Source organism: Dendroctonus ponderosae, unplaced genomic scaffold (genome assembly GCF_020466585.1).
Source record: "Dendroctonus ponderosae isolate FM_Combo_2020 unplaced genomic scaffold, Dpon_F_20191213v2 Dpon_F_20191213_1, whole genome shotgun sequence".
Taxonomy (NCBI): domain Eukaryota; kingdom Metazoa; phylum Arthropoda; class Insecta; order Coleoptera; family Curculionidae; genus Dendroctonus; species Dendroctonus ponderosae.
Genome location: NW_026017110.1, coordinates 16,074,327 through 16,101,611, shown reverse-complemented (window position 1 = coordinate 16,101,611; position 27,285 = coordinate 16,074,327). Strand labels below are relative to the sequence as shown.

The following is a 27,285-nucleotide window of genomic DNA, read 5'->3' as shown; positions in this document are numbered from 1 at the left end:
ATTTTAAATCCCGCTGGCATTTTGTAGAAGATCAAAAAATATTTTGGGACATATATTTTTCTTCTTTTAGGTACGTTTTTGAGGTAAATGGCAGGTATTACTACTAACGATCAAATTTGGATTTCATTTTTAATTCAATTTTCTCAAAAACAAACTTTGTGGGCTTTTATCTCTACATTGCGCCTCGGGTCTGAATTTTCGAATTTCGAAAAGAAACATCAGTACAATTTTTTCCACGCTGTATATGTATATTTTTTATTCTTCATGCACTCGGTATACCATACCAGCATTGTCTGATAAGATAATACCGTGTGATTTGGGTAACAAGGCACATTTTTTATGGATAATCGATCTATTTATTAATATTTACAGTAGATATCCAATAATATTCGCAAAGCCCGCTCTGACGAACCCATAAATTAGTCACTCTAATATAATTTGAGTAGATATAGAAGCGGATGTCCCACCGTATGATATTCAAACTAGAGCCAATAGAATCAGTTGAATTCTATTTTTTTTTCGCGCAAAAATATCGTTTGCAGATAACAAGACTAAACTAAATAAAATCGTATTTTTATATCTAGCAACGGTTGACTTGCATGCAAAGTATTGCCTTGGTATCGGTCATGCAACAAAAGTCTTGCAAGTCTTGCTTTTATATAAGACGTAAAAGTAGACAACATTTATTTAATAATAACAGTAATAATAATTTACTTAAAGGAATATAATAATCAATACAAAACAATTTTTAAAATCTCAGATCATTTGCTATTTTAATAAGTTTAATTATTGTGCAGTTCAAAATTGTTGACCCGTACTTTTCCTTTGTCTATTACGATCCAGAAGATCTTCATCCAGAGAAATTGGACATATTTTCATGTAGGTAGTGTAATTTACATAATCTAACGAAAGTACTACAACAGTGAAATATCTACAGTAAGTTGTCAATATTTAAATACATAACAAAGAGGGTAGAGATTAAGGAAAATACCATTATGCAATATGTACATTGTCAGAGACGAAAAAGAAGGGCAAATGCAAAATTTACAATTGGCAGAAAGAAAGACTACTGCTTACAACGATTAAGTTTACGAAGACAACCAAGACACATATTAAAGTGTATATGCCCCTGATACCACTAAACCCCAAGAAGAGAGAGATTCGTTCTACGACGAGCTCCAAAACACCCTTGACGGGATACCGAAAGCAGAGGAAGTTATTAATATGGGAGATCTTAATACAAGGGTTGGTAACGAAATTCTGGAAGGCATCAAAAGCCGATTCAATGAAAAACCGAATATTATGTAGTCTTGCTTTTACTGCAAGACCAAGACCAGTCTCGCTCATCACTCTTGAAAAGTAATTTGCTTATCTGGGGAATGCACAAAATTCAGTGACAACGATAACAATCTTCCAGATGAAATATGAGAGATTGATCACTAGTTCATAAATCAATAGACTGATCTTGCCTAAAGCACATACTTGGTACTCGACATGGCATCATTATTCAAAAATGTAAAATAGCCAACCGTGAACATTGGCGCGATCTGGACATGATTCTTTAACCATGAACCCAGATTATATTAAAAGACAAAACAAGCGATTGTTCCAAGCCGAAGTTAGACAAGGTCAATGGCAAATCGGTTTCACCGATCGATTTCACATCAAACTTTTAAATCGTTAGTGAATGGAATTTATTTCACCAACTCGCTGGGTTAGAAGTACATATTTTAAACTGGTCCAGATGTGCAGATGCCATATGCAAAAAACTATCATATTCGTCCATTCTATTTCATCAAGTCGCCCAATTCCTGGAAAAGCTTGCAATCACAATCAATAAATTGTTTACGTATGGAATTTAATTGAACTGAGAAAATATTTGTATGCATTTACAAAATAAGAGCAAATGACAAAAAATGCAAGCAAAAAACTTGAACGCTCCATCAAAGCAATAGAGCTGAACATTACGATTCCATCGGATCAAATGAAATCTAGTAGTCACTTTGATCCACTTTAGAAAAGAAACAATACTGATATTTTTAAAAACCTGAAACAATGCGTTGGGATATTTCAACACAAATTACTCATCTTGAGTTAGATGAAAACCAATTCGACTAAATTTTCAACTCATTTTTCATCAGAATAAATATTAGTAACGTAACTCAAGTGATACCTTTACAACTTCCTGAATTACTTATATTAAGTTGTTGAAAACGCTGATCTAATTGAATGATACCTAAGGTTAATCAAACCTAGATATAACTAATAAGTTGTGGTTTCGTATAAACGTATTAAATTATATTGGCTTCGTGAGGTTGTGGGTTGCGGTTTACTGCAACACTAGTAACAGAGAGATCATACAAAAATGTGTCTAATCGTTCAGTTGAATTGCCTTTTCTGATGAACCCTAAAATGATCGCAGCGATATTAAAAACGTTTTAAATTCTATAATCCAGACCGATTTATTCCATCTTATCAAAGGATTGATTGGTTAGCTGGCAGATATGCTAATTTATGTTATTTTTCTTTTTAAGAGACGTGATCTCATATCGAAATTAACATCCTCTTGTGTTTAATCTCAACCAATAAAGGTAAATTTAATCGAACAATCCGATTACTCTGTATGCGAGTAGGCTTTTCCGAAAATTCATGTCATTCCCATTTATCTTCAAGTAGACATGTTGTGCAAGAGTCAACACAATAGTGATGAAATTTCCATAGAAAGACATTGATATCTTAGATTTGACTTTAGAGATATCTGGAGTGTTTGTCTTCTTTCAACCTTCAAGTGTATTTTCCATATAGATTTTTTTTAAAATCTCGAAACACTTGATCTGTTTAATAATAATTCGACTATAAATAAAAAGCACTGCTTGCTATCCGGTATATATTATTTTTCGACAATAATCAACTTCAAAACGGACACCGAAAAATATACTTGATAAGAATCAATCACTAGATCATCATTTATTTTAATTCGTTGATTTTAAGTCAGTGTATGACTGATTTAATGAAATACAATAATAATTAAAATTGGCTCTTTCTCAGCTCAATTGCTTTAGGAATTTATATGTTTCCATTCTTTTAGAAAAAAAACCTGAATAATAAAAATACTTAGTATATGGTAATGTAATTGGCATTATACAGCTTATTTCCATGTAGATGAGAATAAATAATTTTAACGCTATTATTATTTTTAATATGCAACTGAAGACGTTTTAGCGATTTATCAATTTGGATTACATAGTATGGATTATCATGGATAACTTATTTTCAAACTATGTGTCGCATACAAGCTGTTTTTTATTCAAGAAACTATCATTTTCCATTTATATTAGTTTAATGTTCTATTTGTTGCTCATTTTTCAATTTAAAATGTCCGTAAATAAATATTTCAAGTTGCAAAAGATCATATTTAATTTAGTTTGAAAAGTACTAATCGAGAAAAATTCAAAAGCATTTAAAAGATGTTTATGATGACAGGTCATATAATTGCTCTTAAATAATTGAAGATAACAAGTGTTTCATAAATATAAAGCATAACTCTTATCACCACGAAGTAATTTGTTGCATGTTTAAATACACATACAATTTAGCTCCACCATATTACATCTACAAGATAAATATGGAAATGATCCATAATAAATTATAGCTACATGTTGTCAAGAATTACGATAAATTTATGGTTAAAACAGAAATTTTTTATCAATGAACTGTTAGGCCTACAGTAAAATAATTCGTTTATTCAGAACATTAACAATGAATTGATAGTAATCGCGTAGTAAAGAACACCGCTTCTCAAAACAGGAATAAGTAAAGAACAAAATTAAACCCATTAAAAATGAAATAGTCGCTTCAGTCCTGACATGAGCATGCGAGTAACGGATAATTAATTTTTTTTTTAAATTAAATAAATAAAAGAAATCAAACAAAACACTTATAAGGAACAATCACCAGATCTGATTATTTACAGTGCCGATAGTCAGGACTTACTATACTTAGATAAACATTCATCGTAATTTTTGGTGAGACTTTAAATAGTTCACTTTGACGAACTGATATTTTAACAACGTTGTGTATACCGAGTGACTCAAAGGGAGCGGCATTTATCTGGCAATATTTTCCAGGCTCCTTGAATAATAAATTTTTTGAAGCACTAACCAAAACACGATTTATAGTTTGAAAACAGTTCAAGGGGTTTAAAGTACATGTTTTTTGTGGGTTTCATTTGTTATCAAAGCTCGGCTGATGAGGTCGGAAAGCGGTCATGGGAGTGACATAAAAAAGTTGTTTTATACCATAGTTTATAGTGCGCCACAATGTGTAAATTTACACTACAACTATACTATAAAGTTTAATGTAATTCTACTGAATAAATCAACGAAAATGTGGGTCGTTTTCTGAATAAGATTTCCGATTTGCAAGCAATCGGACAAAAATTTCCATAACCTAGATATTTTATCATTGTATGTTGCAAATTTGACTTTAATTGGTGTTTAAACAAACTTCTTTACAATCCTTATTTTTTGGTGGTGCAAAGAACGGTTTATAAAAGAACTACTGTAAAGAATAGGACATTTTTGATACAGTAACCCCAAATTTGTTGTAAATATTTTATAGCAAGACACTAAAGCTCCTCACTTTTATCAGTGAATACTAAATTTCTGCCAGCAGCTCCAGGGTCGCTCTTCAATCTTTTATAAAACTTAGTCTGTGCTTGTAAGATTTACATACTAAACAGTAGCAACTTAAAAAACGTCAGTAAGATAGTACGCAGGAGTGAATGTGGTGCGAAAGTACGAGTTCACACAGGTGTGAATGTTACACTGCTACCCTTTTTGAGATTTAGTTAAAATGTATTTCGTCCTCTCTAAATAATCTGACTGATGTAAATTTCGAATTGTTCTATATATTATTTACCAAATGTTTCGCAAGTTTCCTAAATATCGTTTAGCAACAAACATTACGAGTTCAGTGATTTAACATAAAGCGATTGCGTTTTGACGACAACATAATACATCATAGTAGTAAAGTTGGAAAACAAGAAAATTGTTTCCCAAAACGGCTTTGAACCGTTAGAATTTTATGTAGAAAAATACACACCATGAGAAAACTGTCGTGCTGCTCCAGATACAGAAAACGACGGTTGTTGCATCGTTAAACTGGCAATTTAGTTAATTCAAACCGATCACGAGACACTTCCGAACATTTCCTCCACAGGTAATACAGTTTTATCACTAGACCAAACGCTTATGAAATGCTTTGCATGGTAAATATGTGATGTTAAATTTTTATCAGTAACATTATCATAATGTTAACAACTTCAGATAAAATTAACCTATGCTCAAATCACGAATCGATTGCCTCAATTTGTACAAGTTTGTTAGTCTAGATACGATGCTTTGAAGCATTCATTCCAGGAACAGAAATGATTTTGCCAAAGTTCAAAAACAATACTCACATCAATAGAGATAGAGGGGCTTTCGACGTCATTTCTTAAAACTGGTGGGTTTTTCTTTTTTTTGCTTGCAAACATACCACCTTTGAAGATGCAAGCCACTCGTGCTTGCAAAACGTCAGCTAAAAAACCGAAGAACTTACCAGTTTCAACTATACTCATGGCTCAGCTCATAGGTTGCTGATTTACACGTTTAAATATTACCAGTCCTTTACTAACACAACATTATTTTTAAGTATAAAATTTATGAACAATTTTTTTTGCGACCATCATTAAAAATCTCCCTGTAGATTCGAATCCAGCGGCCAGAAAAACATAAGGTTGTATTTTCGGAATTGTTTTGTACGTAATTTTGGTTATGATGTCGTTTTTCAGTTGTTTTTTTTTTTCAATTTGTAATTTCTGTTGAAAATTGATTTATTTTATGAATAATTCAACACCAGAGACGGTTTTAACTGCATATATTCGCAGAACTGCAGTGTTTATTGGAACTTTTTGAATGACAGTGGTTTCGTTTATTTTATCAGAACCAAATTTCAACTAGTTCCTTAAATGAAGTATTAAAGCAACATTTGAAATGTGGGCAAATAGCAGATTACTATGAATTTATTGGGGCTTTTGATTACTCAAATACAGTCGATACTGGTTACATGAATAATGCGGAATTAATTTAATTAAACTGCCTAATGATTGGCACTATCTGTAAACTGATAAAATCCAAAACCGCTATTCAGATAAATATATAATATTAGAAGGAATGTACGAGTTGAGCAAGAAAAATCATTAGAAATTGGAAAACCACACCTAGAGTTTGATCAGGATGTAACCACAGTGTTATTTTTAAATAAGTAATCCAAGCACGGCGATTCAAATATGGAATACCTATCACTAGCGATAAACACAGTTTATTGTATTCTGTATCCTGAAAGAGATTCAAACATAAACTTTGAGCGTTGCAACCTTATCTCAACGAATCTGCCTCTTTTCCTGTCATTCATCCGTAAATTTCCGTTTTCCTTAGCCAATTGTCCATAAAATAGTTTACGCCTGTCTTTAATGGCGCTCATATTTACCAACATTTTGCAATGGATATTCTTTCACCAAGACTTTTTAAACAAATTCATGCAAGCTGACTTTAAAAACCATTTGTTTTCCAAGTCGGTACACGTTCTGCAACATTCTTTGATCAGTGGATTTATTTTTCTTGTCAACATTAATCAAGAATGACTAGTCATCCGAGGCTGCTGAAACCGGTACATAATATGGTTTTTGTGATGCAATAACGATCTGTGGATTTGTTTAATTGGTACACCCATTATAACAGGTATTTATTGTTACAGTTCGTGTTATTATCTATTTTGCAAGGCAAGGTCGCGAATTGCAGAGTAAAGTCATAAGGAACATATCAAAACAGGCAAATTAGCACTTTAAACGAATGGTTTTCGATGGCAAAAACATGTCGCGGAAGTTTTTTTTCATTTTTGGAAACTTTGGACTTTTGGAAACACATTCATTAGCGTTGTTGTCTACAACCGGATAATGTTTATAAACCAATACCCAATTTAAAGAGGCATGAAGTGCACTTTATGCAATCTAATCAAGGTAATTAGGCTTGAACGATTCAAGATATTTCACTTTATCATGATGATATTTGAAATTATATTTATTTACTTACTGTAGTTGACTGAGTTTTTCAAATGCAAAGAAACCATAAATTTCTCTTCAATTGCAATCTTGATGAGTTGCATAATTTTTCAGTTATAAAAATTTTCAGAAAGCAATTGAGCTTGAGAATGCAACATGACAATTATTTAAAAAAACTACTGCTCCATTTCGTGGGCTTAAAGCGAAAACTTAAAACGAAAATTTTTGGTAAATGCACTTTTAAACCGAGCCAAAAATTATATGAAAATCCTTTTGGAAACTTAATGATTAAAAACATGTTTTAGTGCACTTGTTTGTGTGGCCTTGGAAACTTCGTCCGTTTTTTTAAGACACATATTTTGATATGGATATGGCCTATGATACTTGGTCAATTAACACAAATACGGCAATTTTGAACTTGGTCGCTTTTTGCTTCAAACCCACAATTTATTGTTGCATTGTGTGGCGTTCTCAATAATCGCCACTGTCGTGCTAAAAATCCGTGTATTTATCATAACAATGCCCCCAGAATGTTGTAACGGTAAAATAACGCCAGTGTTAATTAAATTCGCTCCAAAAACTCTTTACATGAGGCAGAATAACATTGACGAGTTCAAATTGTCTGGTGTTCGTCACTGTTTTAATTAATAGTTTATTTGATGACAAGTTTCTTTAAATGAAGATCAGTCACCAAATGATATATTTCAAAGGAATGTTCGTCCAGTTTAATCATAAATTCCCTATGCTCCAGAAATATGCTCAAAATCATTTTGAACTATCTGATTTAGATGATGATGAAATTTTTCAAAACACTCAAACTGCATTGTTTCCTGGACACGCTGATGTTGAGCAATTAATTTGTTTTGGTCTTCCAATTCCTAATTTTTAAATATTACCAAAGTTAAGAGGGCAGATGTGCTTTATTCATTGATTGCGAGTCGTGGGTGGTAACGGAGTGCATAAACATGGCAGATGGAAGCGTAAATGCCCCTTTGAAATTATTTGCCAATAAATCTCATCATAATATGGTTAGAAAAGTCCGGTTTAGTCGTAGGATTAACGGTCCAAAGAGTAACCTTAATTAGCTTACATTTCATTCAGTATTTCTTACGGACAACAACGTGTTATCATATCATTTAGCTTCATTTGAGTTAGGATATGCTAAATATACGTGGTGCACGTCGTATTAATTAGCATTTCCTTCAATTTTATGTTACGCTCTATTTGATAACATCGCTATCTAAGCAAATAGAGATAAGATTAATTTAATAAATTATATCAAAGTTTTAATAATAATTAATGAGAATAGGACATGTCTTAAGTTGACGTTGTAAATGTTCCTTTTAGCTCCGGACGCAATAAGAGTCATTGACTATTAATCAGTACATTCCAGTCTGCAAGACCTGTGAAGTGGAGTGTACACTAACGTATTCTAATTATATGTATCGAGTCTATTTTCGAAAAATAATAATCCAACTAATGATAAAAATGAATTGAAAGAGAACCTTATCAGAAATTATCGACAAACTACAGACATTCCACGAAACTAATCATATTTATCAATAATTTATTTGCTTGATAAAGAAAAATACATATCATTTTTCCATATGTTATATAATGTTTCAGATGCAGTTAATGTATAACATCGTTAAGTGGCAAGAAACCAGACATATTTCTTTTACACAAAAACTATGAATGCTACAAGATTTGAAGCACAAAATTGTGAATAAATGATTAGTGCATCAACAAAAACAAAATGAGTTGATTCCATCCACCAAATAAGTTCTGGTAGTTTTTGAACCACGATACTCAAGAATTCACCACTTGTCCAAAACGGCCTGAACTCGATTGTTTCATCAAAATATGAGTCTTACATCAGAACAAATTCACAGCGAGTTTCACCAAAATACATCGTACCATTCTCCCGACATTTCAAAAAAGATACATTTTTTGAAGAACTTTGACCATTAATAGCAGAGTAGCCAGACATTTTTGGTTAATAAAAGTTAGGTCAGATCGTCTTCTTTTGATCCAAAGGATATCGCAGTGCCCTTTTGATCATGTGCTTACGGGACATCCTGAATAGTAATGTTTATTTTGTACTTCGGTGTCTTTTTTTTGAAAAGGTGTAGGTGTGAATATTCAGTTTGCTAGCTTTAGATATCTATGACTGCACCAGTTACTGTGCCGGTGCATTGGGTTGGTGCACCAAGGCATTTTCGCATCACTGCGCCAAGCTCAGAAAATTGAAAACTGAATTACCCATACCTAGTAAATACCAAAATCTGCCATTATGAGCTGTAAAAGTTAACTTTGACCAAGTTGTGAAATTTAATATCGAATTTTGAAAATGGCCAAGAATATTTGAAGGCGTTTAATAGATGAACCGAACGATTGCTGGGCCAATCAAACACATTGAAATAATTTTTGAAAATTGTATTCATGTTTAAAGTCGCGACCAACAATAAGCAGACAAAACATTTAATACCTCATTTATTTACAAATGTAATTCTTCCAGAACTTTAAGCAGACAAATTAAGGTCGTCTCTAGGTGATTGATAGAAAAAAATTATTTCTCAATTATTTGTTTATTTATTGTCCTAGTTTTCTACAGTCTGGCATACTCATTTCTCTACTAATTACTACAACTACTTACAACTAAAGAACCTCATTGTAAAAATACCATTTTCTTCTTATTTGTACTATTGATGAAGCGGCTCTTTTAATCCTATTTTTAGTTACATTCTGGATTCATATAAAGTTTAAGGATAATTGATTGTCATATTTTGAATGTGGCGAATGAAATTTCCAAAGTGATTGCACATTTTCAAGACTGAAAATAAGACAATTTCTGATTGCGTTTGTATGTTCCATAATCGCCGAGTTAGTTCTAACTATGTATTTAATTTATGAAAGTCGTAAATTCCGACCGCAATATTTGCAAATGCAACATGTTTTAATATTATTCGATGAAAATTATTAGTACAAAAACAAACTATTAAAACAATTTAAAATTAAATCGATTAGTACTTGCCAATTGTACGCTATTCGCGTAGATAGAAAAAATCGATAATATCTTTTAAATAATTTACCAATAAATAGCTTTCATGTAAAATGTGTTCTCATCCTATTGGTCCAGTTTATTGTGAAACAAACTAGTCACAAAACACTGTAGTAGATATTTATTAAACATTCAATGAAAGTTACTAACTAATATGTAGGCTACACATACAAATAACTATTATTATGTCTTATAAAATGGAATAGCTGAGTGATAAGATTGCAGTCAATAAACTGCACGTTTTAATGCGATTATAGGCGATTGGAATTTTTTAAATCCATTTAGCAAAATAAGGTAAAATGTTAAAAGGCTAGAACACGATCGTTACTGAAACATTAGAACACTTAAAAGGTGGAGAAATCCTAAACTCGCCAAGGCGATCAACTTTAATTCCTCTCTACATTCTCAACACTCACAAAAACACATGAAAACAATCATTTACATACAACTGGTCGCGGCCATATTACATCTTACTCATAGGTAGAGTTTCTGCGTATCTTACGTTGTTTATGTAATGTCGGTTTATTATTATGCAATTATATATTTTCCAGAGAATTTGTCGGGATTTTTCGAAAAAATATTTTTTTCTAAAGCGGCTGCAGATATTATGGTTGGACGGAGATCAGCAATCTTTGAACCTTAGTTTTATTCTCGCTTATCTTATGCTTTCATTTTGTCATCTCAATATGTAGATCAACCTTGTTCCAAGAAAAAGCCATGCAAATTTTCTCATGCGGGTATTCATGTGTTCGGCAAAAGGACGTGCTTCCACGAAAGACAAAAGAGCAGAAATATGTATTTGTGGCTATTTCCTCTATTTTATTCAGTCACATACCGTTTCCATCCTTAACTAAGCTGCTTTCAGAATATATCTCGGATTTCGATTATGATCATGATCACATTGGTTAAAATGGGCCACGTTATTCTATTGAATATTTTTGCTTAAGTGGAATGGCGATGAAGAGCTTTCTGGCACATTTATATTGGTTTTATAGTAAGAGCGACAGTTTAAGGATTATTAGATTAATAATAATTTTGAGACTTTTTATTTTCATATAAAAATATTATAATGTATTTTGCTCCTGTTATCTCAACTGTGAAGTGTGTTATTTTTCTATTTGATTATTGGTTTAAATGTTTTTATGCACAAAACTTTCTGTAGAATTTTTTAAAATTCAATCATTATTAGTGATAGGTGTTGCTTTCTTTATATTGTGTTGATTGGTTAATAGATAGCGGCTGAAAAAAAAACGACTATTTCTCTTGGGCCAACGTTTCGGCTTTATTTAAGCCATCATCGGGGCTCTAAAAGGTAAGAGTGGCTTGTCTTAAAATTGGATATTTGTCATCAATGTAAAATTCAATCGGAACCGAAATCACAGTCAAGTGGTTGCTTTAAGTTTTTTTAAGTTGTCCGAATTTCCTGAAGTTCTTCCTTTTGATAAAAATTACTTTCGAACACAACTGGGAAATTCTCAATTTCAAAATCCGAGTACCGTGGAATTTTTTTATTGGTTCGCTTATCATGTCTCGCCAAATTGTGTCTGGTAGAGTTGGGTTTTCTTTTCTTGACAAAATGTATTTGAAAGTTAATTGGAAAATGTCCAATTTCACATTATCTTATGAATTATTTTGAAACATAAAAGCACTGAAAAGAACAAGATATAAATACAAAACTGTGACCAAACAGTGTTCCTTTAAAATTCACTTTCTGAGCAGAAATGAAGGCAACTCACACGGAAATACGCAGCTTGAATGCGTCAAAATAGCCGTTGAAAGGAGTAAAAGTTAAATCTGAAAACAAAGACTTTCTTATTGAATTGCCTATAATTTAAATATTTGCATGCAAAATCCGAGTAAAATCACGATTTTCTCTTTTAAAATAAATATGTAGCACATGGCATGCTGCGGTCATTCAGGTAAAAAACAGTAATTGCATCGTAATATTGATCCCGATACGTTAGCAGTGAATTCTGCCGATATGAAAAACTAATAAATTAACTCTGTAAGCATGAATAACACTAATAAAGATAGAATTCGAAATTGCAATCTTTGGAAACACATCTTCAATAAAATCAACCGATCAGCAGTTGCTAGAAATCTGAAGAACAAAATTAAAGTTGGTAATGGTCAATTGTTGGTCATACGAAAGAGAAAAGTGGTTTCATTTCTAGCTGTAGGTGATATTAAACTTAACCATTTAACACAGAAATTATTCATCGTAATAATAATTAGGCTGATCACGCCATATGGGTGTGTAAAGCTTACCTAAATACCGCATTAAAACATCATACCATGAAGTACCCAACATTCTTCCACGTTCCGTGTTCTGCTTTGTACCTATGCCAACGGGCCGCAAAATAAGTACGCTACCAGCATTCGGAATTTCCTCATACCTGGCAATTTAGTAGGTCAGGATGGGTACTGATTAAAAATAGGATTGATGATGAATTGTTCCAATTTCGACCAAAATGCAATCACCGACTCAGAAAGAACCTTTACGATCCGATAAACGAATTTTTCTCGAAATTAAATGGTTTAATCATTAGTAAACAGAGTAAAACATTCATGGATCGTTATTTTATTCATAACGGTGCTGGCATTTGGACTCACATTGATCTAAATTAGGAACCACTAGTATTTATCCTGTTGCAACTACCCAGTCAAATCGTTTAATTTTTTATCCTCAACTCTTAATCAAATGTCCTTCATTCTCAATCAAATGGAGAAATTTTCAAACAATAGTTGCTTTGGCACATATATTTGACCAATATAAATAAACACCTCTTATACAAATATGTTAAAGCTCATTCATTAATTCTTGAATACATTTACCTTTCCAAGCTGTATAATCCCTGTGTTTATTGCCATTCTGAATAATTGAAGCTAGTAGCTGGAACCGCAACAATTTTATTATAGTAGATGTTTTTATGTTACTGATTTGAAGTGCTCGTTTCGATTGAAAGCTTTTTGCGGATATTACATGTAAAAAAATGTTGATTAGCAGCAAACCGATAAAAAGCAGGGAGTAAATTCTAAAGGATAAAGGAAATCGTAGCCTTTACAAGGCAAAAGTTAACGAAAGAAAGCCACAAGAATGGCAAAAATATCTTTGACTGAAATGGATCGTTATTACATTAAAAAAATTCAAAAGCTATTTATTGAATCTTATACAAAAAAAAAATTATCGGCAACACTTTTGAATTTCTCTATGTTTTTGTTAAACTTTAGTAGTTGCTGAAAATAATGTATAAAACACTCTCTGACTAATTTAGGAATTTCCATTATAAGACGATTCAGTAGAAATGTATTCATTCAACCAGATTATTCCAAATTAAAAAAGTTGATTGCAATGCAAATACCGAATGCAATACGCTGCATCAGAAAACAATTAGAATGATGGAAGACCACTGCTTCAGGTTTCTTACATTTTGACCAATATTTTTTTGAACAAGAGCACACGTAAAAAGTGTTCAACTGGTTACGAAGAGATCTAATAACCTCAAGAAATATGTGGCTTCTCAAAAGCAAACAATTTAAAAAAAATCGGATTTTTTAAATTTGAACATGAATCTTGCCATTTTCAAATATGTAACATAACAGAGAAATATTAAACGTCCAAATCGATATATAAACTTTTGTATTTTAAACTAGTTTGGTTATAATAGAGTATTAAAAAAAAACTGTACACAATAGAAGCAACAAATTCGCACTCTACTTCTACACAGTTGCTCAATTCTCGATTGTGATTTAAAGAAAGTCAATGTTCACAAGATTCCGGTGTTCAAACAGTGCAAGAACCATTTACAATTTCCGTACCGTGTAAGACATAACAATGACTTATTGTTCTTTGGCGAGCCAATAATGACTCTAAGACTATTTAAGTTTGGTATGTGTCCATAACGTTTGTTTAATAAAGCAATTACATAAGCCTAGTTAAAAATATTCTTGGAGAGCACAATTAATTACGCAACAATACCATTTCGTAATCCGATCGTATAGTAAAAACACTTGGCACGACTTTGAAAACAAAATTGCATTTTTTAATAACATGTCTTGCTTAGACGAAATTAATTAACTTTCTTTATGTAACTAAACTCCTAAATGAATTTAATTATGAAAAAGAAAGGCAGACTAACTAGAAACAATTACCATTGGAATGCTCTATTGATCAGGATTTAGAGATATTGGTTGTATTTTTCGTATCAAGAATATTATTTTCAAAAATGTCTAATTGAACTGATTCTTGGCGCTTTTGAAGTCATATTAATGTTGAAAGTAAATTAAGCGACATTAAGAGAATGAATGCACGCTGGAGGGAATTGCAAGATGAGATAATGAAATTAGTTGCGGGAATAATAAACGCAAAAGTGGTATCTGAGAAACTGGTTCTTAAGTAGGTGAGTTTGTTGGCCAAAGACGCTCGAATCTGTGTCAGCTCGGGTTGCTATTAAATAATAACAATGTATGTCTCATTTACAGGCATTCCTCTGTAAATCGTCTCAACTGACGTAATACATTTTTCTTACAAGTGAATGTTGAAAAACTGTTTAAAGATCAACTGGAAAAGTTGATCTTGAAATCGATGTTTTTCAAATAGTTTCTTCTTTTTCAATTGTCTATTGCTATGCATAATTTATTTATCACTACATTTCTAACAAACATCCATTCAATACAACACATGATACCCAACTAGTACCCCAAATTAGCCATATAAATCAATATTTAAGTGCGCAAGAAAGTGTCAGCAGGATGGACCATTATAAGAACGAATAATTTCTTCCATTAAATACAAGTTCGATCATTAACAGCATTTTATTTTAATGAGTGAATTAAAGTAAGAAGCTACCTACCTACCTACCTACCATGAGGAAGATTGCCAGATGAGATAATAATATTGAATGCAAGTATAGTGTAATAAAGGAAAGAGCACTAAAACTGGTTTTATTAAGTAGGTGAGTTTGTTCACCAAAGAAGTTCATATCTGTGTCAGTGAGTCAATGTGCGTAGTCGCCATTAAATAATACAGTATGCTCAATTTGTCGATCAACCGTTGTTGTTCAATGCGATAAAGTCTACTTTCCAGAATTGAACAGGATAATAATGATAATCATGTCAACTATTGGCTAAAACATGCAAAATATTTTGAACAAAAATGAACAGTCCAACAATGAACAACACAGGCGCATCTAATTACACTTTTTACCATGAAAATTGAACAAAAACAATAGTTTTTAATCAGTCTGATTATGTATGAGCTTTTATTCTAAAGTTATTAAACGCATTTTCACCGTCGATAAAAATGCTGTTTAGCATAGCAAGTTTTATTTAATAAACAACATTTACTTTTGTATGTATCTCGGATTGCTAAATAAATATGGGCAATTGAATTTATTTATTTAAAAACCACTTTACCTTTGAAAAAGGTTGTTTTTTAAATATGTGTACAAAGTGTGTCTCTACCATATGTTTAAACATGTTTAAGATAACATCCTCTATACATATGGGCGACACGAGACCCAGTACCTTCCAAACCCATTTCCTGTATTTAGATTCTTAATAAGCAGGGGTTCTATTTCCTTTCTTTTTCTCTTATGAACAGATGCTTGCGCCATTTAAGCTTTCTAGTAAAATTTTATATTTTTTAAATACATTTGTTTGTTCAAAACTCGTCATACTCAATAATTAAATATGTGTAATAGTGCAATATGTATAAATTAATATTGAATTATTAAATCAAAAATAAATTAAAATCATGAAACCCCATGACTCATTTAAAATTTATATTCGTAGCTGATAATTACTAAACCGCCTGTTTATGTTTAGTGTACTTTTCAATCATTATGTTGTCAAATAAAGAAAAAACAAAATACCCAACGTACATCACTCATACTACATATAGATTTTAGGCTTTTTAATGGTACAAGTTTTTTTCTAGTCAGGTACACATCATCGTTATCAGAAAAGACAGATTTACTAATGCACATTTCGTGTTTCTATTTTAACATTCAAGTATATGTGGATTTTGGTTTCAGAGGATTACAATTCGGGTCCTTAACACTGTCAGACAAAAAACATAAAGGTATTGTCAAGTAGTTTTCGAAATAATTGCTACCGGGTGTATGAACAAAGCCGTCCATTTAAGGAAGTCATTAAATAAAGCGGTACATACCAGCTAAACACGAGTTTTAAAGTTGAAAATACTCTAACTGTCCATTTTTGTGATTTTTTGATTTATTACTGCTATTCGTATTATTACGAACTGAATTAGGAATTTTTTATGACCCGAATACATTTTTGATACACTCAAATACTTTATGAGATAATGAAATTGCAAGATTTTGAATCAAACGTGTTATAAAGTAAACATTTTTTTCAACATTTTTTTGTAGACAAAGATGAGCTTTTTAAAGAAACAAAAACTCTTAATTTTTTGCAATTTTCACTTAGATTGACTTTTATAGAAGTTTATTAGGACTGATACATTTTAAGAAATCTTAGTCAAAACTGGATTTTATCAATGAAGGGGCGCAAGTACAGACTTAACTAAGTTCTTCCGAACATTTCCAGAAAAAGCCCGAGCTTTTGAAAAAATCGTTATTTCAATCTCGAGCTTATATGAAGCTAGAAAAATGTTAAATATTACTACAGGAGAAAATGCTTTCCAATGTTTTATCTTGAATCTACGGACAAAATTTTAAAGCACGCAAGTTTAATCTTATTCGGGTCATCAAGAGACTAGACTTACCCAAACCAAATGTAAACAGGATTGACTTTACAGTGCATGTAGAAGTAATTAAATTCCTTTAGAATCAACGGAACAACTCTACTGAATTGAAAATGTATAGCAGATTGTTGAAAAAATTAGGCCATTCCATGTTTCCAACAAGTTGCATTTTAATCAAGTGAATACAAAAGCGTGCTTAGAATGGATTATGGTATCAAATTACCGCAAAATTAGTCGGATCAATCGGCCTCCGGTCAGCAGCTGTAATTAATGCAAAGAAAACACCAGTTGAATACCAAAACGGCATTCGTACCTTTTGCCTTCAATTTAATGTGTTTAGGCAGTTAATTGATATAATTAATAAGTTTTAAGTATTTAAGGTCAGTTAGCTGAAAACAAACAAATCGATCTTCAAAGTGTATTAAATATTAATTGTACGTACTTTCCTGTAAATATTAATATTATTATCATTAATTAGGATTTATAGGAAGGCATTAGAATTTATAGCAAACTAATGCAATCCAATTATTTTTTACATAATGACTGTTGAATTACTTCAGCCACAATTGGTTTCATTGATTTCGCTCATATATCTTTATTGCTTAAGATTAATCGCGATTTATAATGAATTATTTAAGGTTATCACGGTTATTTTGCAAATATTTATTTATTGTTGCGGAACGTTATTTGCCACACATGTAGTGGATGAATTAATGGCAAAATGTTCGTTAAAGTCCGTTGGAAACACAGGAACAGGCAGTAATTTGGTCAACGAGAAATTAGCTGATGTCATCTCTAACCGACGACCGATTTATCTGACGTAATTCGTTATTTTGTCTCATCAAGTTGCTGAAAAATGCAGACAAATTACTTCCTTTCAGAATACGTATGTTTTAACTACAATAGATCATTGACTATAACGAAAAATTGACAACAGGTTTGGAATTTGACGATTTTACTTTCAAATTTTTCGCTAATTGTAGTTCTTTGTTCTTTAATGGTTTGCTGTAGGAAATGAAAAACCCAGGACTCTACTCTTATTAATGATTCTGCCAACCAAAGATAAAACACGTTTAAAAAACGGATTTAATTGAATTGTAAACTTCCGTTTCTAAATTTAAACTTTCTGCAGACTATTGGATGATTGATAATTACATTGCCTTATATGGCCACAAAACAGATAATCCAATCATGGATAGATGGGAAGATGGGATAGGCGTCTCCCAAAAAACGGTTTAGAAAAATGGAAATAAAAGTCGTTCAAGAGCAAATCAAATCATCAGCAAATGCATGAAATGAAACCCATCGAACCAGAGTATTATCGACAGAAAAAGTTGATGTTCCGTTAGAGGAAGAGAACACGAAACCAGAAGAAGAAATTGATCTTTTCTTGCAACTTGATATCGATGCGAAAAAATACCCCTGAGAAAACAATTGGAAGCTAAATGAAAACTCTAGTAGAAAAAATCTTCTTTCGAAAATGAATCTGCAGAGTTGGTGGAAATGTTCGCAAATATTTATTTATACAAGTGGGTAAAGAGAAAATGCCTAAAGGCATATAATCGTAATTACAATAAGAGTGGTTGACCTGTGTTGATTCAAAATGGTTTGCATTTATTTTATATACATATAAGTACATACTCCCATTCTTTAAGCATCTACTTTCCTTCAGAGTTTACTATAGTTTAAACTGGAATTGATTTAACTCACCAAATCCATGTTCACAATAATAAACATAAACCACATCCATCGATGATACCATGTTTAAACAAAACAAAGTTCAGAGCGCGAATTTCTTAACCGTAACGTTAACCGAAAGTTCACAGGTAATTTGTAGAATTCAATTAATTAAAAAGGACGTTCGTCCAGCGATAAAAACTGTACAGACACTGAATATAAACTAACTGGCATACAGAAGCCAAAAGGCCCCTGAAAGCGAGGGTGAAACATGCCGTTCTAAAGTTAGACAGGAATTTATAGGTGTGTGCTGGAAACCCTTGTTTAGGTTCAAGATAGATCATCAAAGGAGAAAGACCACGTGTGTAGTACAAAAGGAAGAGTTGCGCCTTATTTATTTTGGAAACAGTTTGAGAAACGGAAATGTTATTACAGGGTCGATAAAACGCCAAAGCTACATCGTGTATAAAGACTTTGAAAAACCAGTTAATTTTTCACCTGCACGTATAAAAAGGCTACTGAATTATTTTGATTAATTAAAGGTAAATAGAACAATAAACTTCTTCCAAACTTTTAATTTCTCCGCCTTTTTGGAAGAAGTTTATTGTTTTATTTGTCGTTAATTAATCAAAATAATACACTAGTCTTTTTTAACTAGAAGAATATACCAACCCCAGATTGCGCAATTTTAAATGTCAATGGCGAAACGTGTTTTCCTTCATCAATTCAAACCATTTTTAATTAGCCAAGATAATTAACGAAATAATCTGAATTAAATTAGTTGGCAACTGATTTAGGATACAATTTCCCTTGACTCATGTTCTATGAAACACTCAAATTAAGTTTTTAATAATTTAACAGTTAAGCAAATTAATTCATGCCTTACTTTCATGTTCGTTGGAAACATCTTAAGTAAGTATGTTAATTTCTAGTCCAATATAGCCATTCTTGGAAGATTGCGTTCACTTGCAAATGCTCGCAATTATGTACAGTAATGGGGCTAATGAAAAAACCGTTCTACTAACTTACTCAAATATCAATCAAATGCACTTCAACGCCCATTTGTCAGTCAGCAGCAAAATGCAAATTTCCTTTAAAAAAATTATTCAAACATCTGCTGTTTGGCGGCAAGAAAGCAAATATTTGATATTAAATTCAATCATTTGATAAACAACCGTAGGTCAATAGTATCCCCATTCGTTTTATCTTGGAAATGGCATACTTATTTCAGCAATCAATGAACGCCGACTGATTATGTTGTTTAAATCTTCCAAGCTCGGTAATTTTTTAACTAAGTCAAATATTTAAAAAGGTCAAAGGCTACACATAACGGTTTTGTTTGTGGGAACTAAAGTAGGCAGAAATGAACTATAACAACTGAATATTGAAATTATGATAAACTATTATACTAATTATAAGTGGGTTGAAGTTTTATGTGCGGTTGCTGGAAAAACTGGAAGTTTTTTGAAATGCAAAACAACTTGAGTTTTAAACGGCAAGAAATTCTTATTTTTCATGTGTTACAGATGGAAATCACAACTTTTGAACAACTTCTACTCATGTTCATATATTTAACTCACTTTAGATTGTGTGAAGAAATTGACGTCTGGATGATTTATATATTATTAATGGAACGATTTACGCGCGTTAGCAAGTCCAAGGGAGCTTATATACTTCCTTATTCTGTAACACTATAATACCTATTAAAGTAGGGTAGATAGTATTTTCACCTTTTAGCCGTTCAAAAATTACCACACATTCTTTAAAGCAATTAACAAAATATTTAATACAATTTAAAGTCTTATTGATATAATTCAAATGTCGCTATTAGCTTTCCTGCTTGACCGAAGTGATTTTTTCAGTACTAAATTGAATTTATGTTTTATTGTCATTAGATGTTGACCGTGAATCCGACAAGAAAAAGCTTGACGTGTTAAATCATACCTTATTTGCAATCTTTTCGACGGTTCAAATATTTCGTTGGAACCGCAGAGCAATTTTATTAAGATGTATCTATGACATAAATCAAAGCCAGTAATCGCTGCAGACAACATCACAATTGTGAGTGTCATCAAATTGATAAATTAGTATTTTCATCAACACTGATGTTATTGCAGTCATAAACGCAGCCGTTAGTTGCAATATTACGTCAAGAAAAAATGCTCTTGAAAATTTTATTACTAACGATTTATCACGAACAATTTCATAATAAAATGGTAGGTACTAAAATTTTTTAAATGTCGATGTAATTCCTTGTTAATAATGGAAATATTTCTAGTCTGGTTCCATAGAACTGTTCTAGAAACGTTCTATTTTGGTTTTACTCACTTAGCGTGGAAAATTTTTCGCAAACGTTAAAAAAGTGCATATCGCACTTTTTCCGGGACGCCTTGTGTTCGTTCCAAAGTAGCCTAAAACTGTTTAACTCATTAAATTTCTCACTATGTCGATTAAAGAAGCAAAGTGGTACGTATTGTTCTTCCTGTACATACGAATGTTATTTGTTTTGTATTCCTATTTACTATTGTTTCTTTCATTTCTTATTTAGCTTATGGAAACTTGAATTGATTTGATTAAAGTTACCATTTTGATTGCTCAATTCTATAAAACCTACCATTAGACACATGGACGAACCTCTTTAACGCATTACACATTTTGTACATATGATACACAGTATTAAATATTAGTTTAATTATATGGAACTTAAAATGATAAACTTATAAAGTGTGTAGAAAATTCCGTTAATTCAAAATTAGGAAATTTTAATCTTCAAATACCTAATATGTACTTAACTATAATGATACTACAATTAAATAAACCATAATAAAACTAAAGGACTCAAAATAATCCATTCGTTTTTGGAACGCCAGATCAAGTTATTCGCAACTTGGAAAAAATTCAATATTAAAATCACATTAAAAAAAATTGTTTACTAGAAAAATGATAGTAGAGATTAATACAAAACATATAAATGATCTTTCCTTGGGAATGTATTAAGTTTTGCAAAGAGGAAACCTGAAGGTTATTATTAACTGAAAACGAACGGAACATGATTATACATTCAAAATAAACGATATACATAACACATGTGTCTGCTTTTAATAATAGTCACAGAATACAATGATTTTAGAAGGAAATCCAACAAATATAAAAATGGAAAATTAAAGGCAGTTGTAAATTAGTTTACCATTATAATTATACTTATCTACTTATTCCTGAGCAGCTAGATGTAAGTTAAAAACAAACATTTATTATTGAAGCAAAATACTTATTTTACAGATTTGCATTCGATGGGTTGTAAGGGCTGTTTTGAAGGAAAAAATTTAATTGCATTTTTACAAGATCTAGTCATTGAAGCAGCTACCTACCATATATGTATTTAAAAACAGGGATATTTTGAAACGCAAAAAGTTGCTGGAGGTGGTTAAACCAAAGAATTGTGTTAAGTTCTATTAGGAGGGCTGCAAGTGGATATGAAAAATATTATGCAATCGCATTTGATGAAATCATGACTTGATTACTTAATTATCAAAGAAGCAGTTGAATGCGCCCAATAAATTCGCAAAAAACAATTTAATTTTTTTCTTTCGACATTCCATCGGATGCAATAAGAATTCATTTTGTTTACTTCTTCAATTCAACTTTTTAATAAAGATCAGGTTAATAAAGAAACAACTTGTACATAAAATAAAAGACCAGTAGTTCATTTTTGCAGAGCAGAGCCTCGATAAAAAGCATAAAAGATACTGACGCCAAAAGAGTAAATTGGTGTCAATTATGTTGGAAAGAACCTTTTGAAAACGCAATAAAAAAAAGAAGACTCGCACTCTCAAATATTCAATGGGTTAATTTCTTTAAATCGAATGAAATTAAAAAAAATGTAGGCCGTACGAGGAAATAAAGTCGATATATGTACAAGCGAATCTAGAGATTGACATATAAAAACTCGTCTAAACATAAGTACCGAAAACATTTCTGCTTAAAGCGACTGGAATTCCTAATAGCGAGAGCTTGAAGAAGGGTTTGTGCAATTGTTTTCTATACGGATTGTGCAAAAATTTCGACTTTTGATAGTCTTTTATAAGTTTGGTTCGTGTTTCAGGGTTTTAAGTAATAAAACGCTCGTTTTAAATGTCAAAACGGACGCACAATGTTTAAATTATTCGCCCATCTTTTATTAAATTTAGGTAAATGTACAGGGCCAAGGTCCCATATATTTTTAGAGGTGAGTTTAAAAATTGAAATAACAAAAAACTATGTGACTAGGTAAACTGTCCAACAAAATGAACGTTACAGAGCCAAATTTGCGCTAACTTTGGAAGTGAATAAATTCTGATTGCTTTAAGAGATTTGGTTTCTGTTTGAAGCTCTATCTAGGCCTATTTGTTTCTTGTTCGTCAATATTTTGGTAAAAATTAAGCACCTCAGCAAAATTTTCTACAGGATCGCAAATGAAAAAAAGAAAAAAGATGCAAAAAAGTTCGACTTGCTCCTACTTAGTTGGACAAAAAGCAGGTTTTTTTGTATCTCAAAACCAAAAGTTTAAAGGTAAACAAAATAGCTCGATCATCGGTCATCATTTTTGTTTACAGGGTGGTCTCAAAAACTCAACATTTCTGCTTATGGACCAATTTTCACGATCTTGAACTCATGTTAGCTGAAATTTAATAACAATTTACCCAAATTAGAATTGCCCCTCAAATATGTGATTCTGAAATATTTTCTACTACCTAAGTGAAGTTAATTTCAAATATGTATTTCGTTGATTCATGCAACCGGGTATATTCATTTCTTTTCTGAAATGGACTGCAAGGGTTTTAGCTTCAACATGAGCCCTATATTTTGCTAATCGGTTCAAGAGGAAAAAAATATCACTGCAATACCAAAATGTTGATTTTTTAAGACCAGTCTGTAAATAAACGAGATGAGCGAAAAATTAAAAAACTTGTTTGGAGATACAAAAAAACGGGTTTGTGTCCAACTGACGGCATGTGAAACTTTCACCAATTTTGTAATGTTTCATTTGCCACCCGGTAGAAATCTTATCTAAAACACAATTTTTTTGCAAAAAAGCACACTAACCGAATAAGAATTGGACTAAAGAACGCTTCAAACAGAAACAGAATCGCTAGCAGCTATCAGAATTTATCCAGTTCCAAAACTGGTCCAAATTTGTCAGCGTAACTTTGATTTCGTTGAGCAGTTTAGATGGGAAAACTGGAAAGACGGATATTTCCAATATTTTCTAAACAGTTTGAGTTAAGGTTTGTGAAGGCTTATTTTCGTTTGTTTCGTGAACCAATCTATTAAAAAGTGTATTTCCTAAACGAAAGGAAATTAGGGAGCCGTAAACACTCTAAAACGTCTCAAATCGATTGAATATTATGCTTCCGAAGCTTAGGAAAGACCTTTTTTTGTTGCACATAATACATGTTCGTTTGTTTCGTGAACAAAGTATTAGGTTTATTCTCAGCCTGTTTTTTTTTAAGATTTGCTAAAACTTAGATTCATAAACGATTAGTCCGCAAAAGAGCAGTTTTGTATACTTAATATTGAATTGGATATGTTCGATTTCCATTCCAAAATTGGTGTTTCTTGGTTTAATGATCCAGTGCAACTTGCAGGTAAACTGAGTCTCATCTGCTTATCTTTGGTCTCAAAAATTTGAGAAAAACCACCTACCTATTTGTAGAAGAAGAGCTCTTTTAAAAGCCATTTATTCAGCTAATCGACATTTTTCGACAATTTCGTACGGTTTTTGAGTGTGAAATATTCCCATCAAGTTTTTACAGATTACCTTAGGACCCTCAGTAACGTTGCCTGTGGCATAATACTCATAGAACTCAAGCTGTTTGCCTAAAGTGAAAACGTATAGTAACTGAATCTTAATTTGAGTCTTGCGTTTTAGATCAAGAGTGAAAAAAACAGCAAAATTGTTTAAACCATCAAACAGCAAGTCAATGACCTTCTTCCGAGTCTACCTTCGTTACCTACATGCATGATGTCACTATTCCGCAAATCACAACTTCAATAAAATACGCTGAAAATTGAATGGGTTGGCGGGTATATCGAGGGTACCATTTCAAAATTCGTCATCACCGCCGAAACCGGCAGATTTAAACGTCCTTGAATTTTATTTGCCCATGGTCCATGCTGAGTCAATCATCACAGCGGACATGATGGGTTTAAGCTACAAAGCTTGACCTCAATAGTGGTATCTGTATGGGAATAGTTTAAATATTCTGGACCCAAACAATCATGTCTAACCGGCTTTTTGACTGTGTGAGATAGGCGTAGTACTACTCCAAAAAAGAACGTTGCCATCTGCTACAATACAACCTCTTAATAAAGACAAAAGAACATACCGGTTAAGTTTACCAGGAACCGAAAACAACTGCCTGTTCAACTACAAATCCATGGTAAATGCCTAAATGATTTGCCGAAAACTGACCATTCGTCCGTGGTAACGTTGAAGGTAAAAACGCTTCAAAAATGTACCTGTGAATTAGTTGTTGGCTGCTCGGTAAATCCAAATATGCAATGCGTCTAATGGCACAGTCCAAGAGAAAAGAGTACCACTCACACATCCACCACACACAGAAAGGGCACAGTTTATGCAAGAAAATTAATTGATAAACGCGTAAATCTAAGCCGATCGAAAGACGCGTCGTTTCAACCTCTCCAGTTTGGTTTTGCTGAAGAATTCTAACTAAATTCAGAACGGGCAACATTTAACATACCAACTTTCAACAGTCAACAGGTGTAGATTATGAACTGCTGCAGACAACGATGGTAAAGACGGCAACATTGCAGTGCTACTCCCGGCAGTCCCAGCGCAAATGGTACTTTGCGGCCATCTTCAATCTTCAGTAGTACAGGCTTTTTTGATACATTTAAGGGATAAAACTGCTAGTTTTTGAAAATTTCGAATTAAGCCAGTTACATTAAAATGGTCTGAATCTGCAAAGCTACTGGTTTTAACGGAGTAATTGTGAAAAAAAGTTGAAAATTTTACGTTGAGAAAGTTATACATATATACATACAGTAAAGTCCGCTTATAATGAGCCCGGTTATAGTGAACTTTCGGTTAAAACAAACTTTTCTCCTTTAATTGAAACGTCGTCCATAAAGGCCAACTCATTTTTTTACGGGTTATAACAAACCCGTTTATAACGAACTTCCGGATATAACAATCACTTTTCAGGTTAGTTGTATATTCACTTTCCGTTTATAACGAAATTCCACGCTCAGCAACACGAATCGTGCGAAGTTGTTTATATTAGTGAGAGCGAGAAGCAGGCAGTGACTTGTTTTTTGCCGCGTTATGTTTGTAAATCGTTTTAAAATGAAAAAACAAAAATACAAAGCTTTTTCACTAAATAAAAAGTACGAGATTATTAACAAAATAAAAAGTGGAGTAAAGCAGAGAGGCATTTGTAAGGAATTAGTACTTGGGAAGTCTACTGTTGCAACAATATGGAAAAACAGAGAAAACATTTTATCAGCGTATGACAAAGCAAATGTTAGATATAAGAAGTTAAAATTATCTGCACATGAAGAGGTTGACAAGGGACTTATTAAGTAGTTTACTCAAAAAAGACCAGAAAACGTTTCCATACGTGGCAGTGTTTTCTAAAAAAAGGCTAGTGAAACGGGGAGTAAAATCAAAAACAAAGAGTTCGTTTGTTCTAGAAGTTGGGTAGAGCGTTTCAAGAAGAGACATAATATCAGTAGAACACAAGTGCGAAGCTCCAACCTATGGATCAAGGAGTAATACATTCCCTAAAGTCATTATAGGAAATTTCTTCTTATGAAAATGTTAGAGGCGATCGATAAAAATGAAACATTTTCCATAAATCTCTTAGGTGCAGTCAATTTCATTCATAGAGCTTGGCAAAAAGACATCCGAGAAATCATAGCAAATTTCTTTAAGCATGGTGGATTAATAAGAAAAGACAATGATTATGAACCAGACTATGAAATTCCACTTAATGAATGGTTAAAAAAATCATAAAGCCTCTGACTACGAGTATGACTCAGATGAAGATGTGCCCAATTTTGTCGAAGAACAAGTTAAAACCAAATTGCGTGATTTCAATTTCTTCGAATATGTGAGCATTGATATTGGCATTCTTACAAGAGAAATGTTGACCGATGAGCAAATTATAGACTCCGTAACCTCATCTACAGCTTTAAGTGATAATGAGGAAGATGGCGATTTAAGTGAAACTTTCTACTGTAGATACTAATACTGTTTCAACTATTTCTGAAATAACAAACAAAGTGTCAGAACTAGAAATTTTCTACAATCACGCCAAGTTCCTAATCATATCTGGGAGTCATTTTGTGATCTTGAAAACTACATAAATAACATCCATTTTTGCAGCAGAAATGTACAAACAAAAATTACAGACTTTGTGAAGTAGATTTCAAATTGTGTTCTGTTTATCTTTTTGTGTTCTTTTTAGTTATACCGACTAACTTCTACTCCTCTATGTAAAAATACCGAAATAAAATACACCACGTGTTTTTATATTTTTATTCGCTTATAGCAAACTCCGGATATAACCAACCAGTTTTAGCTCATTTTTCAAGTTCGTTATATCCGGACTCAACTGTATATTGAAAACGGCATATTCAAACAGAACAACTGGTGGTCTGAGTTTGGTCATTTATTTTATTATTTATTATTTATTACTTCATTTACGTATTTCTGTT

The 27,285-nt window shown here is 32.2% G+C and overlaps 1 protein-coding gene across 7 annotated transcripts in view; it reads right to left on the bottom strand.

Moving 5' to 3' along the window:
- The window catches only part of LOC109532842 (spectrin beta chain, non-erythrocytic 1), a 44,787-nt gene extending 19,502 nt beyond the window's left edge, over nt 1–25,285 (bottom strand). For 4 of the 7 annotated variants that reach the window (XM_048660525.1, XM_048660528.1, XM_048660527.1 and 1 more), the window contains exon 1: nt 5,104–5,306. In XM_048660525.1, coding sequence (XP_048516482.1) covers nt 5,104–5,155 — 52 coding nt within the window. In that variant the 5' untranslated portion in view covers nt 5,156–5,306. Of the gene's footprint in view, nt 1–5,103; nt 5,307–25,065 lie in introns of those variants that run through there. The other 3 variants (XM_048660532.1, XM_048660531.1, XM_048660530.1) reach the window with 3 other exon arrangements.
- Nucleotides 25,286–27,285: the final 2,000 nt, after the last annotated feature.